Source organism: Oryza glaberrima, chromosome 6, assembly GCF_000147395.1.
Source record: "Oryza glaberrima chromosome 6, OglaRS2, whole genome shotgun sequence".
Lineage (NCBI taxonomy): Eukaryota > Viridiplantae > Streptophyta > Magnoliopsida > Poales > Poaceae > Oryza > Oryza glaberrima.
The window spans coordinates 25,374,959-25,393,021 of NC_068331.1; the positions used below are offsets into that span (position 1 = coordinate 25,374,959).

At 44.1% G+C, this 18,063-nt stretch overlaps 1 protein-coding gene across 1 annotated transcript; it reads right to left on the reverse strand.

Moving 5' to 3' along the window:
* Positions 1-13,405: 13,405 nt before the first annotated feature.
* On the reverse strand, positions 13,406-16,272 carry LOC127777818 (uncharacterized). The gene is made up of 2 exons (XM_052304437.1): positions 16,102-16,272; positions 13,406-14,693 (listed from the first exon to the last, which is right to left on the reverse strand). The coding sequence occupies exon 2, from the start codon at positions 14,669-14,671 to the stop codon at positions 13,640-13,642; it is 1,032 nt and encodes a 343-aa protein (XP_052160397.1). The 5' UTR covers positions 14,672-14,693; positions 16,102-16,272; the 3' UTR covers positions 13,406-13,639.
* Positions 16,273-18,063: the final 1,791 nt, after the last annotated feature.

The following is an 18,063-nucleotide window of genomic DNA, read 5'->3' on the forward strand; positions in this document are numbered from 1 at the left end:
AGAAATATGTCACTTTGGGGCTATATTAATTTTTCTAAATTTTGTGTGCCATTCGAACAATTATAAAATTATAGAAAGATAATGATATAGATTTTATCACCATATATGACTTCAAAATATTAAATTAGATCTATATGGATAAAAGTAAAATGAACCTAACACAGATCATAATATAGAATGAAAATAAGTATTATATTACCGTAAATCATTGTACATCCTCTGAGCGCACTTAAGGCGTCACGTATAACGTCTTAAATAAAAATAAAACTTTACAAATTGGAAGAAAAACCATCTGACCATCAGTTTGCACTTAAAATCTTAAGCCGCCATGTGTTACGTCTTAAAAATTAGAAAAAATAACAAAAAAAGTGACAAAAAATAGATAATCAGTTTCACTTAAATCATTTAGATAAAATAGAAAAAAACCACCCCTCCACTCACCCTCGCCCCACACATACGCAGAACACGGCATTACACGTCCCTTCCCTTCTCGGCTTGAGCTCTCCACTCTACCCCTTCCTGTTTATATAGCCGGAAATAATAAAAAAATATTAACACATGCATAAATTTCAAGCTATACATCTGATATCTAATATAAATATTGTTGTACTTACTATTAAAACAATGACTGTAAAGATCTATAAAGCCTATAGTTTGAACTGGTATAAAATATAAAATAAAGCAAGTAATAGAAAATGTCAATAGGGACTAAATTAAACTGTTTAGAGAAAATGTAATAAGTTCGTAAAAAATTGGTTCTTACATTTCACTAAAATTGGACCAACCATTGCATGTTCCATTTTCGTAACAATTTTACAATGCTTAGACATTAATGGCCTTACATCCATCGTATATCATAGCATTATGAGTTTCTCTACATATTATTACGCATATAAACCGCACTAAGATTCGCAGTATATAGTTCATTGAAATTTTATATTTGTTACTATTAAGTTCAAAATTTTGGGTTCATATTAACTAGGTATTTTCTTTTGAAAAAGATAGTATAGATCACACAAATCACAAGGAAGCGAGGTATATGACATGTCTTTATTAATTTTTGTATAAGTATGTAACAACTTGTATGAACTTAAACCAACTAGAAGGAGAAATACTTGATGGTACAAATATAACATATTTATTAACAATAATAGTTCTTTAAAATTTGTTAAAAAAAGCAAGTAAACATTCTAATAAAAAAGAGGACAAAACACCTTACTTCTAATGTACACTTGATTTGTTAGACACGTTTTCCAAACAAACTAAATAGAACTTCTTTCTATATAATAAAGAGAGATCATAGATAATTATTTATACAGATGTATTAAATACTATATATTTTAAAACCTAACAAATATCTTGGAAAAATTATCAAAGCAAAATGACAATGAATAGCGGAGGCCTCACCTAATGTGTCTCATTCAAAAACAATATATTACTTTTAATCATGGGAGGTGTCAGCCAATTGATATTTTGTTTTTATATATATTTCAAACGCAATGTACAATACATGCTCACGCGAATGCGCGGGCTACCTTCCTAGTTTATTGAAAAGTGATATATGTATACTTTTATAAAAGTATTTTTCAAGATAAATCTATTCATATAATTTTTACATCTTCAAACTCAACAACTTGAGAGTTATTTATGATTTATATTCCCAAGGTTTGATTTAAACATTATCCTAAACGACTTCCTTTATGAGTACGGAGGGAGTATGTCTATATATATTTGGTCACTTGACTATAGTCTTGATTTGATTTTTGTTTAAAAAAGTCAGATCAAGATTATAGAGCGAAATCACATCCAGAAACATGGTGTCTTACTAATGAAATGTTATATTTGGATTGATCCGGTTTTCCAAATTTTCTTACATCTGTTTCTCCATGTCTTTCTCTCCAAACTACTCCGTCATCCTCCTTCCTCCCCCACATATCATATCTCCCGCCACCGGTGTTGAGTTGTGATCTAAATTCATTTGCACATAATAAAGGCCAGCTTCTGCTGGAGCGAAGCGGATCATTATCCTTTAGGGTTTCACCTTCATATATATACCTCTTGTAAGCCGCCGTTCGGCGTTCTAACCTCACCCCGATATAGTGAAGATATTTTGCTGGCTGGCGCCCATGATATTTTCTCTCCTGCTTTGGGAAGGTTTTTCACATTAAATCTTGTGTCTTCTATGATTGATCTATTGTTCTTTATCGTTTATTGTCTATCGTTTCCTAACAACCGGAGGACCAATCTCCGTTGTCCTCAACACCGACATCAACCCCCATTCCTCCTCCCCGGCTAGCGAGGCCATGGGGCTATCGCAATTGATAAGGTCAGCCAGGAGGGAGGTAGTTGTTGTGGCAAGGTTGATGCTGTCGTGGCTAAGTAGGGAGAACAGGGAGGAGGCGAGGCCAGGGGGACGAAGTTCGAGGAACCGACGATAATATGGAGGTAGTCATCGTTCTCAATGTGGAGGGCGTGTACATCGCAGATAAAGTAGGTAAGGGGTGGTCAGAAGGTGCTTATGCGGGTCTCAAGGTTGTCGCATCGTGGTCCTCACCAGCTCATCATGCCACTCATATGTGGTGTGTGCAGATATGTCATCCTTAGTTGATATTAGGTATTAGGCTTGATATCTCGGGGGTATCATGACTTATACCTACAGATATAAGGATTGGTACCAAAACACCAGGGTCTAGTACCTAGATAATAGTTGGTACCCATACATACTAGGTATCATGACACGAGAAAGGAGTGCACACCGTTACTGCTTGGCCGGTCAGCCACCTACCGCACTGACTCCTCCTCTCGATGCGCTCCTTCCTTCTCTACTGTTGATGTGGCCGATGAGGCAGGGAACTAGAGAATGTAGGTGCTTTTTGCTCATGGGTGGAAGCTCAGCTAGATGGCGGAGGAAAGAAAGGGGAATCACTAAAGTATCCCGTCCCCTAGTCTTTCTTAAAATTTATTAAGAAGCAAAGAAGGTGTTATAAATTATACTCCCTCCGTTTCTAAATATTTGACGCCATTGATTTTTTTAAAGATGTTTGACCGTTCGTCTTATTCAAAAAATTTAAATAATTATTAATTCTTTTCCTATCATTTGATTCATTGTTAAATATACTTATATGTATACATATAGTTTTACATATTTCATAAAAGTTTTTAAATAAGACGAACGGTCAAACATATGCTTAAAAAATTAATGGTGTCAAATATTTAAAAACGGAGAGAGTAACAAACATGGTTGTTATTTTATAAGGCTTTTAAAGTGAGTGTTTCCACGAGGCCATACATAGAATGGAATATACCACGAGATGATCCAACACGTTTGATATATACCCACCCACCCATCCATCCATTATTATATTGTTTTGAACTCTTTTATGTAGTGTTTGTTCTTCCCACGTTGGTAATCCTAGTTCACTACAATTACTTACTTAATGTACGTACGCCAAATTGCCAACGGGGAAGAACAAGCCTTTATTGCTACACACTAGCACATCTCATTGATCATCCTCTTCTCCAGCAGGAGACATCTCGATCGATCGACACTAATTGTCGTCTCTCATCTCGTCTCAATCTATCATTGATCTCTCCATCTATCTCCAAACATGAATTGCACCATATAATAAACATCAACCATATATAACAAATTAATCATCACAGTTTGACAAAAAAAAACGAGGGAACTTGATCAACTAGCTAACATGTACCATAATCATCATATACATACAGTGAGAGTACCACTCATCAAGAAGAAATGGTCCAGTTAGATCTCACCAAAAGCAGTGTACGGCTGAGATGCAACAAGAACGGCAGAGATGTGTGGCGCCACCGTGTGCTGGTATAATTGTACCAGCCGGCCGGCCGGCTGGCCGGAGAGATGCAAATAATACGGCAAATGCGATGGATATGTATGTATGGCAAGACGAGGGCCACATCTATCCCACACATGGGACGGTTTCCTTTTTCCTCCATATGTCTCTCTCTCCAAAAAGTCCCAATTGACAGCCATATATCTTCACACAAGATTGCTATTAAGCGACCGGTCGCGTGGGGGAGGCGAACACGATCACGTTTCTCTGTACAATTTAAATCTAATTTTATCTATTTAAAAGTATAATTTAGGTATAAAGTCTTTTTTATCGAAGTTTATATGTATAAAGTTTACGTGTATAAAGTTTACGTGTATAAAGTTTACGTGTATAAAGTTTACCATTTTCTTGTATAAAATCTAAAATTTAAATTGACATTTATAAAAATATTTTATTTAGAAAATCCTTAACTCTAATATAACCAAGGACTGCATACCTAATATGCTTAAGTGAACACTAACCATATGCTAATTGCTATAAAATATAATCACTTTGACTAATCACATGGAGATAATATTGATATGAAGCAAAAGTATGGTATAGCTGGTATTGTTGGCTTAACAAATATACCCGGTCGAACTCGATCGCGGGGGGACGATCGCCGCGATCGTTCGCGTATCAGACACCCCCGTTCAAGCATGCATTGAACTCTTATGCTTGAACATAGATTCTAATCGCTCGAGAAAACGTGCGTACGCCTTAATTACATCTTTCTCAAAGCAAATGATTCTTCATTTCAGATTCTTTTATATCTATTTGGATGATTTTTTTAGAAGAGTAAAATACACCAGCGGTCCTTAAACTTGTCAGGATGTTTCACTTATGTGCATGAACTTGCAAAGTGCACATCGAGGTCCCTAAACTTGGTTTATTGTATCATTCCGGTCCAAAGCCGCGTTTGACTGTGGTCTTCCCTACGTGGCACGCTACGTGGATAATGACATGGAATTTTTTTTTATTTTGTTATTCCTTCTTCCTTCTTTTTTTTCTTTCTTCCTTCTTTTTTCTCGGTGGTGAGAGGCGGCACGAGTGGAGGGGTCGTCGCGGTGGTGAAAAAAGAAGAAGGGAGAAAAAAAATAAAAAAAATTACATGTCATCGTTCACGTGGCGTGCCATGTAGGCAAGACCACGGTCAAATACGGCTTTGGACCGGAATGATACAATAAACCAAGTTTAGGAACCTCGATATGCGCTTTGCAAGTTCGTAAACCTAAGTGAAACCTTCCAACAAGTTTAAGGATCGCTGGTGCATTTTACTCTTTTTAGAAAGTAGATTAAAATCCGGTCTCTATATTCAAACTGGAGAAACACGGTTTTCCGACTAGCTACACAAGGTGGTGGGCTATACGACTTGAATTCGAAGCCTCATCCCTTCTAATTATTTGATATTAGGTATTTCGTTAATATTTGCATCTCTATATTCAAACTGGATTCATATACATAGCCTAATTTGGATGATATTTGAGCAAATGAGGAAACATCCTCTTATCCCCACGAGCGATTAAAGAGTTTCCCATGCATGGCTGCGTCTACTTTGGTCTGGATTTAATTTGCTTTTGAAAAACTAGAGAAGCTTAATTGTAAAGAAGCGCACGGAATTTTCATGCTAACATCGCTGTGCTTAAAATGTGACTTGAGTGAGTTTTGTTCGCTCCAAGTAGCTAGAGTCCAAAATCCTGTATCCACTGATTAATCACAAAGAATCACAAGCTCGATCACAATGCTGCCTTCCCGTGAAACATGGGGGACGTGTCTGGTACGGCCGTATCCGTTGTGTTCACAGTAATCTCGACAAGCGCACGCACCTGTTCACTGTAATCACAAGGCAAATTGTAGTGGGCGCATTCCCTTTGGCTAATCTATTAGGAAACTCGGCAAGGATGTACCTGGAACAAATCATGTTGAAATTAGGCTTTGATAGCCGCTGGGTTCAGTTAATAATGTCTTGTGTTTCTTCAGTTCAGTACAGGGTGAATTTCAATGGTGTAAACCTTCTCGAGGCTTAAGGCAGGGGGATCCCTTATCCCCATACCTTTTTTTGCTGGTTGCTGAGGGTCTTTCGAGTATGCTGCAAGGAGCTGAAAATAGAGGAGATTTAGTGGGAATCAGAGTGTGTCGTGAAGCACCAATGATATCACACTTGTTATTTGCGGATGATTCTCTAATACTGATGCAAGCAGACAGGAATAATGCTGATCATCTGAAAGCAATTTTGGATACTTACTGTCAAAATTCTGGACAGAAAATCAGTGAAGCGAAGTCGAGTATTTTCTTCAGTGGAAATACTGCAGTCGAAGATAAAGCTGCTGTCTGTGGACCTCTAGATATTATGACTGAAGCTTTAAACGACAAATATCTTGGACTCCCAGCGATGATAGGTGTTGATAAGAGTGATTGCTTTCGACACCTGATTGATAGAGTGAACAACCGGATAAATGGATGGAAGGAGAAGATGTTGAGTACAGGGGGTAAGGAAGTGCTTATAAAATCAATCGCTCAGGCTATACCAGTTTTTGCGATGTCTTTTTTCAGGATACCGAAAAAAATATGTGACTGTATCTCTGAAGCAATCGCGCGATTCTGGTGGGGTGATGATGAAAATCACAGAAGAATACATTGGAAGGCTTGGTGGAGGATGTGCATTCCAAAACAAAGAGGTGGTCTGGGTTATAGGGACTTATATTGTTTTAATCAAGCGATGCTTGCTAAACAGATATGGAGATTCCTGTGTGATCCTGACTCACTGTGTGCAAGGGTAATGCGATGCAAATACTATCCGGATGGAAATAATTTGAGGGCAAGACCAAAAAAGGGTAGTTCTTATACTTGACAAAGCATTCTATCTGGTTTGGAATGCTTTAAAGAAGGCTACATATGGAGAATTGGAGATGGATCACAAGTTAATATATGGGAAGATAGTTGGATACCTTCAAGCAGTAATGGGAAGATTTTAACACCTCGAGGAAGGAACATTATCCCAAAAGTTGAAGAACTGATCAATCCAGTAAGTGGTGGATGGGATGAAGACCTGATAAATACTTTGTTCTGGCCTATTGATGCTAACCGAACAAATCCCTATTTCAGCCGGGAGAGAGGATTTTGTTGCTTGGCATCACACTCGGTCAGGAATTTTTTCAGTCCGGTCAGCTTACCATTGTCAGTGGAATGCAAAGTTTGGTAGCAAGGAGAGACTGCCTGATAGTGCAAGTAGCTCGAGCAGGCCGGTCTGGGACAATCTGTGGAAACTGGAAAGTCCACCCAAGATAAAAATCTTTGCATGGAGAATGCTGCATGGTGTGATTCCCTGTAAAGGCATCTTAGCTGACAAACACATTGCAGTCCAAGGTGGTTGTCCGGTTTGTCCTTCAGGAGTTGAAGATATCAAGCATATGGTTTTTACTTGTAAAAGAGCAAAGTTGATTTGGAAGCAGCTAGGCATATGGAGCAGAATACAACCGATTCTGGGTTTCGACCGGTCAGGATATGTTCTGGTGGAGGAGGTGATAAGGAAGGGTGGAAAGGTTTCGCATCTGAATGCTATTGGAATGGCGGAATTGATCTTAACGGGAGCTTGGTATATTTGGTGGGAGAGAAGACAGTTGGTGCATGGTGAACGAATACAGAACCCTGCTCGGTCGGCAATGTCTATTGCTACCTTAACCACAAACTATATGTTGTCAAATAAGAAAGGTAAAACAAAAATTCAGAACGGTTGGAAGAAGCCTCCTGAAGGAATGCTAATGATCAATGTTGATGCTGCCTTCGATATTGACTCGGGAAGTGGAGGTACTGGGGTGGTGCTGAGAGATCACTTGGGAGCTTGTGTTGCGGCTTCCTTCCACATGTACTTTATGCACCGATGGCGGAGGCTTTTGCGCTGAGAGATGGGCTGGCCCTGGTGCAACACAGTGGTGCTAAAAATGTTATAGTACAAACTGATTGTATGCAGGTGGTTCCAACGATGATGGATGGAGGATTTTCTGCTACAGCGGCTATGTCTGTGTTTGGTGATTGGAAGCTGATGTGGGATGGGTTTGGTACAATTTCTATTGAGCACTGTAATAGAAATTCCAATCAGGTGGCTCATGAACTGGCCAGGTTAGCGTTTAGGACAAAAAATTCTTGTACTTGGGTCGATGAACCCCCTGGCTGTGTTCTGAATCATCTGGTAAACGATGTAACAATTTTATCCTATCAATAAAGCTAGCCGAATGGCATTCCAAAAAAAAAGGAAACTCGGCAAGGACGGTGTACAGCATATGAGAGCTAGGTTCAGTGTTTCACTGAATTTAAAGCTGTTCTCTCTGTGTACTAATTTTAAAGCCTTTTTTTCAGAATAATTTTGGATAAAGTTTTTGTATCTTATTGGAAAGGAATACGTACGAATTCCCCCTCCCCCCGAACTATTGCGGTCGTCTGAATTACCCCCCTAAACCTGAAAATCGGCCATCGTTCACCCTCAACTTTCAATACCGGACAAATTACCCCCCTCGACCCAATCCAGAGCGGTTTTGTCCTAAGTGGCATACGCGTGGCAGTCCAGTCAGCATTTTATTTTTTAAAAAATGTGGGACCCACCTGTCATACTCATCTCTCTCTTCCTCTCTCTTCTCTCTCACTCTCTCACACACACACACTTCCTCTCGCTTTATCGCCGGTCAGCGCAGGTGGGGGACGCGGCGGCGGAGGCGGCGACCAGTGACGCGGAGGCGGCGGTGGCGGCCACGACGAGCAGGCACCCCTCGGCGCTGGGACGGATGGAGGCGGGTGCGGGCGGCTACCATGGCGCTGAGCTCCTCCTTCGCCGCCGCCGCCGCTGGTGGCGCGCCATGGCGTGGTGTCGTCGGCGCCGGCCGTGCCGCGGTTGGCTTCCCGCCTCGCTGACGTGTTGTCGCGCTCGTCGTCAGGGCCCAGGAGGAGACGACCACGGCGTCACGCGGCGGCGAGCTCCTGGAGGAGGCCAGCAGCGAGGGCGGGCTCGCATGGTTCACCGCCGTTCGTCCGTCCCGCCCGCCGCGCCGCCGCTTACGCGTCCCCCGCCGCCGCTGCCTCTGTCCGACCGTCTCCGCGCCGAGGGGGCGGCTACTCGTCGTGGCCGCTGCCGCCACCGCCACCGCCTCCGTCTCTACGTCCCATGCCGCGGCCCGCACCCGCCTCCATCCGTCCCCGCGCCGAGGGGCGCTTGCTCGTCGTGGTCGTGGCAGCGGCCGCCGCCGCGTCCCCCGCCTCCGCAGCCGCCGCCTCCGCGTCACCCGTCGCCGCCTCCGTCTCTGCGTCCCACGCCGCGGCCCGCACCCGCCTCCATCCGTCCCCGCGCCGAGGGGCGCCTGCTCGTCGTGGCCGTGGCCACGGCCGCCGCCTCGTCCCCCGCCGCCGTAGCCGCCGCCTCCGCGTCACCCGTCGCCGCCTCCGCCGCCGCGTCCCCCGCCTGCGCCGACCGGCGATAAAGCAAGAGGAAGAGTGAGAGAGAGAAGAGAAAGGAAGAGAGAGGAAGAGAGAGGGAGAGAGAGAGGGGACTATGACAGGTAGGTCCCCCATTTTTTTTTATAAATAAAATACTGACTGGACTGCCACGCGTACACCACGTAGGACAAAACCACTCTAGATTGGATCCAGGGGGGTAATTTGTCTGGTATTGAAAGTTGAGGGTGAACGATGTCTGGTTTTCGGGTTTAGGGGGGTAATTCGGACGATCGCGATAGTTCGAGGGGGGGTAATTCATACTTTTTCCTATTGGAAATCATGAAAGATAGTCTGATAATATAAGTGGAGGAAAAACTCTAAAATTAAATCCTGCAATTTCAAGAATTCATATGTTTGTTATGGATAGAGGGAAAATCCGACTGATATATTATTTTTTGTCTAGTCCCTAAAAATACCACATGCAAGGCTCTAGCCCGCGTCACCCACGCATGGGCGCGGAGGAGACGACGCGGAGCTCAGGAAACCGCCGATGAACTCCGGCACGGCGGTGGATCCAATGCCCATGGCCAGATCCCGTGTCCCTGCTCGCATCTGGCCAGGGTTGAGCAACCCGCGCGGCGTGCGGCAATAGGAGGCGACTCTAGTGTGCATGGCGGTGAGGGGCGACTCTGGAGCGGCTGCACACGACGGACGATGCCAAGAGGCCGGTGCGGATGGCGTCGGTGTCGGCAGCAGCGGGGTGGCAACAATGGATGGGAGGAAAGATGCGTAGTCGGCTACGGCGGGCGGTCGGCAGCGGACGACGATGCACGGAGCAGGAGGTCAGTGTCCATGCCACGTGATGGTCGGCAGGAGGCCGACGCGACGCGGTCAGCGATTGAAGGAAGCCACTGTCGGCAGAGGCTGGTGCGGTGGCTGCGCGTCGAAGGAGTGCGGTTGGTGGTGACTTCTATATCCAGCAGGAGACCTTGACACGGGGGAGCAGGAATATTACGGGCAAAAGCCTAGCCTCTCCGAGCCAGCAATGATGACGCTTGCGGGCGTCGCTTTCCCCTTGGGACGTTTTTGAGTTATCTCTCCTGCCCTTTGATGGATTCCTCTAAGTGAAAACCATATCCTGAACCCTCTCGGTGTCGTACTCTTTCTAAAGGCGTCGTTTAGAATATCCATTTCTTTCGGGGTGTCGTGTTCTTGTGTCATTAGTAGCGAGTTCTGGTTGTAGGTTGTTTCAGGGGTTGCTATTTGGCGTAGACGTGTCAGCTCCATTGTTGGCGCACGCGCCTGCGGTAGCTAGCGCTTCTGTCCAGCACACGTTGTTTTTCCCCATTTTTTGCGAATTTTTAATGTATTTTAAAATTTGAATCTTTCACCTCAAATTTCAAAACATTCTATTGAAAACTTTCATCATGAATTTTGAACTCGAATTTCAAAACTTGCATCTCAAATTTCAAAACTCCCAAATCAAATTTTAAAACTTTAAACTCAAAATTTAAAACTTGAATAAATCTTGACTAGAAAGCTTTTAAATCTGAGTTGAAAGTTTTCAACGAGATAAGAGGAATAAGATTGAACAAGGTAAGCGCTACTTCTCTTCCTAGCTATGTGCTTAATAGGATTTCTCGGTTGTTTCTCTTGTGGCTGAAGAGATGAAAATCCTATTTTGTTAACCAAGAATTCAAATTTGAGTTACGAGGAGTGCAGGACGGAGAGATAAAGAGCTCTTGAAAACTCATTCCATGTTGATATTATTACATACTTGCTTATCATCTGTCTGTGCAACAAGCAGGGGTGTCACTTGTATTACTGAAAGTCGAAAAGATATGAAAACCAGGCTTTTAGCTGATGCTACACGTTTCGCAAAGTTCAGAAGTCAGAACTAAAAAGATTCATAGTGTCAAGGACGCTGTCGAAGTCCACTTCCATTATGGAATCAGTCCAACCACCATTATGTGGAATCAGTTCAAGCTTAGTAAGAACTGTGACTTTAAAGACATATAATTAATTACTGTATCCGTTCACAAATATTTGTCGTTCGGAAATATTACAATTTTGAACTTAGACCACCCATCATTTTATAAAATTAATAAATATTTCAAAAGATAATGAATGATCAAAGTGTGTTAGCGTTCTCAACGTAAGCATTAGTATTCGTCCATCGTAATTTAATCATCTACAAATTGTTGCTCCATCCATTCCATATTATATGTCGTTTTAATTTTTTTAATAAAACTTTTTTAGGTTTGATCAAGTTTATGTAAAAATTTAGCAACATCTATAACATCAAATTAGTTTTTTTAAAATGTAACATTAATATATATATTTTTTGAAAATACTGCTATATTTTTCTATAAATTTGGTTAAACTTAAAAAAATTGAATAGAAAAAAAGTCAAAGCTTACTTACAATGTGAAAATACATAGTAGCAATGAAAGTTGAAACACAAAAAGTCAATAGTGACAAGTAGTAATTAGGAAGGAGTAAATAGTTAATCGTTAATCCCTACCCTTTCTTGAAGCGGCAGTGTGATGAACTAGTCGCAGTAAGCGGCTCGGCCAAGTCCAAAAATTGGCGCGACGCCGAAGACCCGGCGGCGCGCGCGTCGCGCCCGCCGTTCGCTACCACTCCATCAGTTTACTCGCCCAGCGCGCGCGCCCGCCATGTCAAGAAGACGACACGCACCACCTCGCCCGCTCGACGAGCCGACCGTCTCCATGGGAGAGGAGGAGCAGAGGCGTTCGACGGTGACCGCCGCGCTGCTCGTGCTCGTGGCCTGCAACCTCGCGCTCGCGCTCTCCGGGCTCTCGCCGCCGCCGCCGAGCGCCCACGACGACGACGACGCCGCGCGCGTCGAGCCGGTGGGGTACCTGGCGTCCGTGGCGTCGTCGGTGCTCGCCGTCTGCGTGGCGTCATCGGCCGCGCGCCATGGCCGGCGGCGGGGGCGCCTCTCCGTCGAGGCTGTCCTCCGGGAGGCGCGGCGCACGTGGACGCGGCCGGCGGTGACGGCGCTGTACGTCGAGCTCCTGACGACGGCGATGGCGTCGCTCCTGCTCACGCTCAGGGCGTTCCTGGGCGCGGCGGCGGCGACCGGCGGCGGCGCGGGCGCCGAGCTGATGGCCGTGTCGGCGTCGGCCGCGCTCGTGGCGTGGCTCGGTCCGGTGCTGTTCGCGCACTCGGACATCGCCTGCAGGATGAGCCTGGTCGTCGCCGCCGTGGAGGACGGCTACCAGGGCCGCGCCGCCGTGGACAAGGCCGAGGCGCTGGTGACCGGGCGCAGGGCGCGCGGCATCGCCGTCGCGCTCGCGGCGAGCCTTGTCGAGCAGGCGCCGTCGCGGTGGTGCGGGGACGGCGCGCCGGCGTTCGTCGTCGTCCCGGCCGTTCTCGCGGCGAGGCTCGCCGCGTGCTACGCATGCGCGGCGTTCTACTACCAGTGCAGGGCACACCATGACAAGAACACCAGTAGTGTACTCAACCTTGGTGAATCATCAATGGTGGATGAGACAGAGGCAGATGCAATGGACAGTGTACTCGGCTGCTTCAGATTGACGTAGCCATAAGGCCCATAACAATCACGAGCAAAATCTGAAAATGGACTCTAATCCATCGATGATGTCCTCTCGTGTAATTTTGTTTTTCAAATCCAACACAAATAGGAGTAGTTGTGAAATCTTTTGAAAAGAAATTCACACAATGACGTGTAGAGTATAGTATTACTCATATATCAGTCCACCAAAAATTTAAGTTCAAACTCGAAAATGGACACATTTATATCTCAATGTGTAAGACTATAAGTTGAGTTTGGATCTAATATTTTGTAAAGTGGTATATATATGTTGTAGAAAGATCTACTACTAATCTAAGCAGATGATAAACATTGCATCAGTAGCCGGTTTCGTCGAACTGCCACAGGTAAAAGCACCAAGCATCTTCTAGGTTGTAATTTGTATAGCTTTCGCATAATCCCTCCGTCCCAAAGACAAATCAACTTCTGGAGGGTGTATGTCGACTAGCAAAGCTCCCGCGCCACCAGTAAACAAAAAATGTTTGTTAAACACTGCCTCAAATCAGCAGATTGCAAGCAGGTTTCAGAGAGGTAAACATGCAATCAGTGATTGACAGGGAATAGCAGAATAGTCACAGGTAGGATAACATGAATGATGAAGGCACAGAACATGGAGAAGTTTGAAAAGACCCACTGGCCTCAATACAATCTACAAAGGAGATTCTGGTCAGTCAATCGTGCATTAGAATTTTTCAGATGAAACATTGCAAGGATGGTAGTTTCTGTTTGCCTTCATAACAAGATAGTACAATAGCTTCTAGATGAAAATGTGATGGTAGTACCCTTAAAGCTCCCCAAGATAAATCTGCTTGTCACTGCCGCAAGATCCAATAACAGGCTCGGTGGGATGGAATGCGGTCTCGTTGACAGAACCGTTGTGGCCAGGAAGCTTGTACAAGATCCGCCTTGATGTTGTGTCCCAGATGTAGACCATGCGATCAGCACTCCCGGCAGTGACCTTGCGATTATCAGGGGACCAGCTGCACTTCAACAGGTTCTTCTCAAAGTTATGCTGGTGTCCTGTGAGGGTCTTGATGTTCCGGTTCTCTGGGGCGTAAGGGCGCAAGTCCCAGATTTTGAGCTCATTGTCCATTGCATTGGTTAGGAGATAAGACCCATCTGGACTAAGCTGCATTCCGGTTATCATGTCCTGGTGTCCTTTGAGATACTCTGTCACTTCATTCTTACGGAGATCCCACCATTTGACATCATTGTCTAGGCCACCAGTGAAAACCTTATCTGCCGCCTCTGAGAAGCTGACGGCTGTAATCTGGTACTTGTCGGGAAGTGTTTGTATAGCACCTCTTTGACGCAAATCCCACAGCTTTGCTGTTCCATCATCCGATCCACTTACAACCAGAGGTGGCCACTTTCGAGCCGGGCAACATGAGTTGACAAAAGATGAGTGCTCGGCCATCTTCTTGACTTGCTTGCCAGTCTCAATGTCCCACACTCTCACAGTCTTGTCAGGGCTTGCAGAGATGATCTGAGTCCCATCAGTAGTCCATTGAAGGTCAAGAACAGCATTCTTGTGCCCTCTCAGTACCATGTAGTTCTTACAGTCACCATGGACATACCACAAGAAGATATCCTTGTCATGGGAGCCTGATGCTATCACAGTTCCTGCAGGGTTGAACTTCATACAGTACACAGCGCTCTGATGGCCTGAGAGTAGCATTATTGGGGCCTCCAGACTGGATGTACGTTGCTTCCCACCAGGCCCAAGAGCTTGATTAGGATGCTGTTGAATGTTAGCCAGCTCCATTCCTGGCCTTGGGGCTGAAAGAGCCAAAGAATTGTTGCCTGGGGGGAACATCTTGAAGTTGGAAGTTAAGTTCCTGCGATCAAGAGAGTTATAAGATGACTAGAAGAATTGAACAGCCCACTTCAAGTCCTACCTACACAGGCGTACAGAAGAATATTGAAACAAACAGAAAGGATAACACCATCCTTCTTCCAGCACACAAGCAAGATCACAGCCAGTACAAATCCAGAGCAAAAACGATTGAATTGCTGTACAAAACCAAAGGACAGTGGGTGCACCGGGCTACAGTTTCCAAATTCCAGAGACAAATATGCGTATGTTGGATGTATTAGGCAAAACTAAATTGGATCTCATGTTTGGTGCAACACCCTGGCTATACATGGAACCCCCACAATCGCAGATAACAGTTGATACAGAACATTTGTGTCTTCAATATATGTGTAAGTCACAAAAGTGGTCCAATTAATACAAAATAACTATACATAATACCAATCAACATTAGAACAGTAACGGCAAAAACAAATTTTAGGTGGTTTGAAGAAAATAGCTAACTGCAGATGAAACCAGTTCAAAGTAGCTTGAATAGTTTTATCAATCAAATTGGCCACACAAAGGACAAGCGAAAGCCTTGGCAGGGATACTGTGGGCACAAGGATATACACACAGAGACTTAAATCAAGTATGGCAGCTTAGTGAATAGTGACATGATGAACAAATTGAGTACAACCATTGGAAGATTAATATACAGCTTAAAGTTTTTGGCCTAGCAAAGGCAAGCACATGGGTCCCTTCGACTGGGGCAGCCGTGGCAAGTGAAGTTGAACTGGAACAATTTCTGGTCCTGTTCTGTATCTGGCAAACTCCAGCAAAATGTGAGTGCAGCTGAATAATACTACGATGCGTGCGAGGCATTGCTACATTAGGGCGGGATGGGCTGGTGTACTGAAGCATGCTAAGCACACAATCTTCCTTTTACAGTTAAATTAAAAACCTGGATCTGCTACTACTTGTCATTGACTTCCACACTACAAACAAAATGCAATTTACTTCGAATTGCTCAAACATCAGGATGGGGGATGAAACAAATCCATAGATAATACACAACACAGTAGCACCATTTTAATATTGACACCTACGGATTTGGAGTTCCGAGTATCAAAATCTGCAACAGAATTCCTTGAAAGGATAATAAACCCTCTACGCCGGTCATAGGTTTCAAATCAAATGCGAGTAAGGAAACCCTACAAGCACAAGGAGGCGGGGCAAGGGTTTAAGCTGATTCCGCCTCTCATCTAAGGGAACTACTCCATGCTCTTGAAATTCCTACGCTCCAGAGTGCAGAAAATGTCAATATCCCCTAATCAAGCATCCCCCTCTCCCCTCTCTCTTGCTCAAGCGGGAATCCATACGCACACAGTCCCAAGACATGGCAGAATCTGCAATACGGAGACATCGAAACAGAGGAGGACAGAGTGACCTACCCGGAAGGGAGCCCTAGCCTCCGCTACCCCTCTGCTCGGCGGCGAAGCCGGGGAGCGCGCGCGCGTGCGGCGGCGGGAGGGGGTTCGCCGATCCGGCCGCCGGAGAGGGAGGAACGAGACGAGACGAGGGAGGCGGCGCAGCAAGGGGCGTGGACGAATCGGGGATTCGGTATGCGTCTAGTCGCGTGAAGCCTCATGAATTGGGCCGCGCCGTCTCGACGTGATGTGGGCCCAAATTTTGTGATGGGCCTCAAGAGATAGACAAGGAGATCCTGAGATAGACAAGGTCCTATCTCGGTTTTTATTAGCATGTTTTTTAATCTGCTATAAATGATGTATTTTATATATAAAAAAATATATAGAGGTTGCTTTAAAGTTTAAAATAATTAAAACTTAATTATTCATGTGCTAATGTTTTCTTTTTTTGCGTGTCAGTAGTTAACCTTTATCCACCTCAGCTTCGAACAGGGCTACTTCCAAACGGTCTAATTTGAATCAACAAGTTCTGCCGATTGCTGAATAAGTCGAGAACAGGTGATCGGAATCAACAACACTCTTCAATCCATCTTCAGTTAGAAACATGCCCAAGCAGTCAGGTATAACCAAATAACTGAACTCAAACTCTTATCATGTTGCGCCATCGGTTGTAGCAGCCCACTGGACTTGAGGCATTCTTGGCCTGTTTGAATTTGGACTTCTTTTTTTAATTAGTTCTTGTGCAGTTGTGCTTAAATCGCTGGCCTCTTTGAATTTGCGCTTCTTTTTTATCAGTTCTTGTGCAGGTGTGTTTAAATCGCAGGAGTTATATGACACGCTGTTTCGCTCTTATTCCTGACACAATTATGTCGGGTTCTATTGAGCTCCAACCCAGCATGAGTTCTATTGAGCTACAGCCTACATCATACAGGTCTCTGGTAGCAACTTAGCACCAGCTTTTTATATGGTAATTGTATGGTAATGAACTAATTATGGCCTGATACACGTCCGTCAAAAATCAGATGATCGCGGTCCTCCACCTGAATTTTCATCGAGATACGTGTGTGCTGTGATTCTCCATCGTTGTTACTTCCGAGTACTATTATTCTTCCATTTTTTACCTGCATATCCATCAAATAGACCTCGAGGGCAGGAGATCAGATGCATCGAGCAGTTACGACGCATGCATAACAGATTGAGTATCTAGAAGCCTAACGATACTGGTTGATATCACGACAGTGCTATTGGTATGTGGAACACAGGGATACGGCAAAAACATGAACATTTCATTGCATGCTAATTGCAAAGTCTAATTCAGTACGATGATTTCTCCACAAAAAGGGAACAGAATATAAACCATCTTTTAGCAACAGTTTCTTGAAACGGGTCAATGAACTTTGGACACCTACTTTAGAACACAGCACTATCCTCAATAATCTTCTGTTTTCTCCTTGATGAGTACTCCACTATATCCCCATGCTAGTCTTTCTTTAGCATCCAACCTGCCGATCAACAGAAGTTGCTATTAGTGCACTGCTTATACTGACATGAACTCAAATAGAAATTTCAATGGGCTAGTTTGAATAGGCAGGGAGAAGAAACAAGTAGACATCCTCTTCTAATGAAAGAGAATGATTTTGGTTCAATCTTCATGCCGATCCCCAAGTCTTACCAAGAGAACACCCAAACACTGAAACAAGGTTTAAGGAGATTCCGTATGCTATACATCGCTAAAAATGTATGAAAAAGAAAAAATAGCATGCGTAGGTAAAGGAATGAAAACACTCCGTGTTACTAAATCACATAATTTAAATCCATACAATATTAGCCAAAAACACAGGACTTCAATTGGATGTTTTTACAATTCAATACAATAGCAGTATATTTGAAAGCAGGTGTTGTAATAAAATTTGTTCCTTCAACATAAAAAGCAGTTAGGGCATAAATGTTTGCTCATGTATGGTAGTTGTATCCGACTCAGTCAAA

Bases quoted from the DNA above. Each gene is read 5' to 3' on its own strand.
- LOC127777818 (XM_052304437.1), bottom strand. From the start codon at position 14,671: ATGTTCCCCCCAGGCAACAATTCTTTGGCTCTTTCAGCCCCAAGGCCA.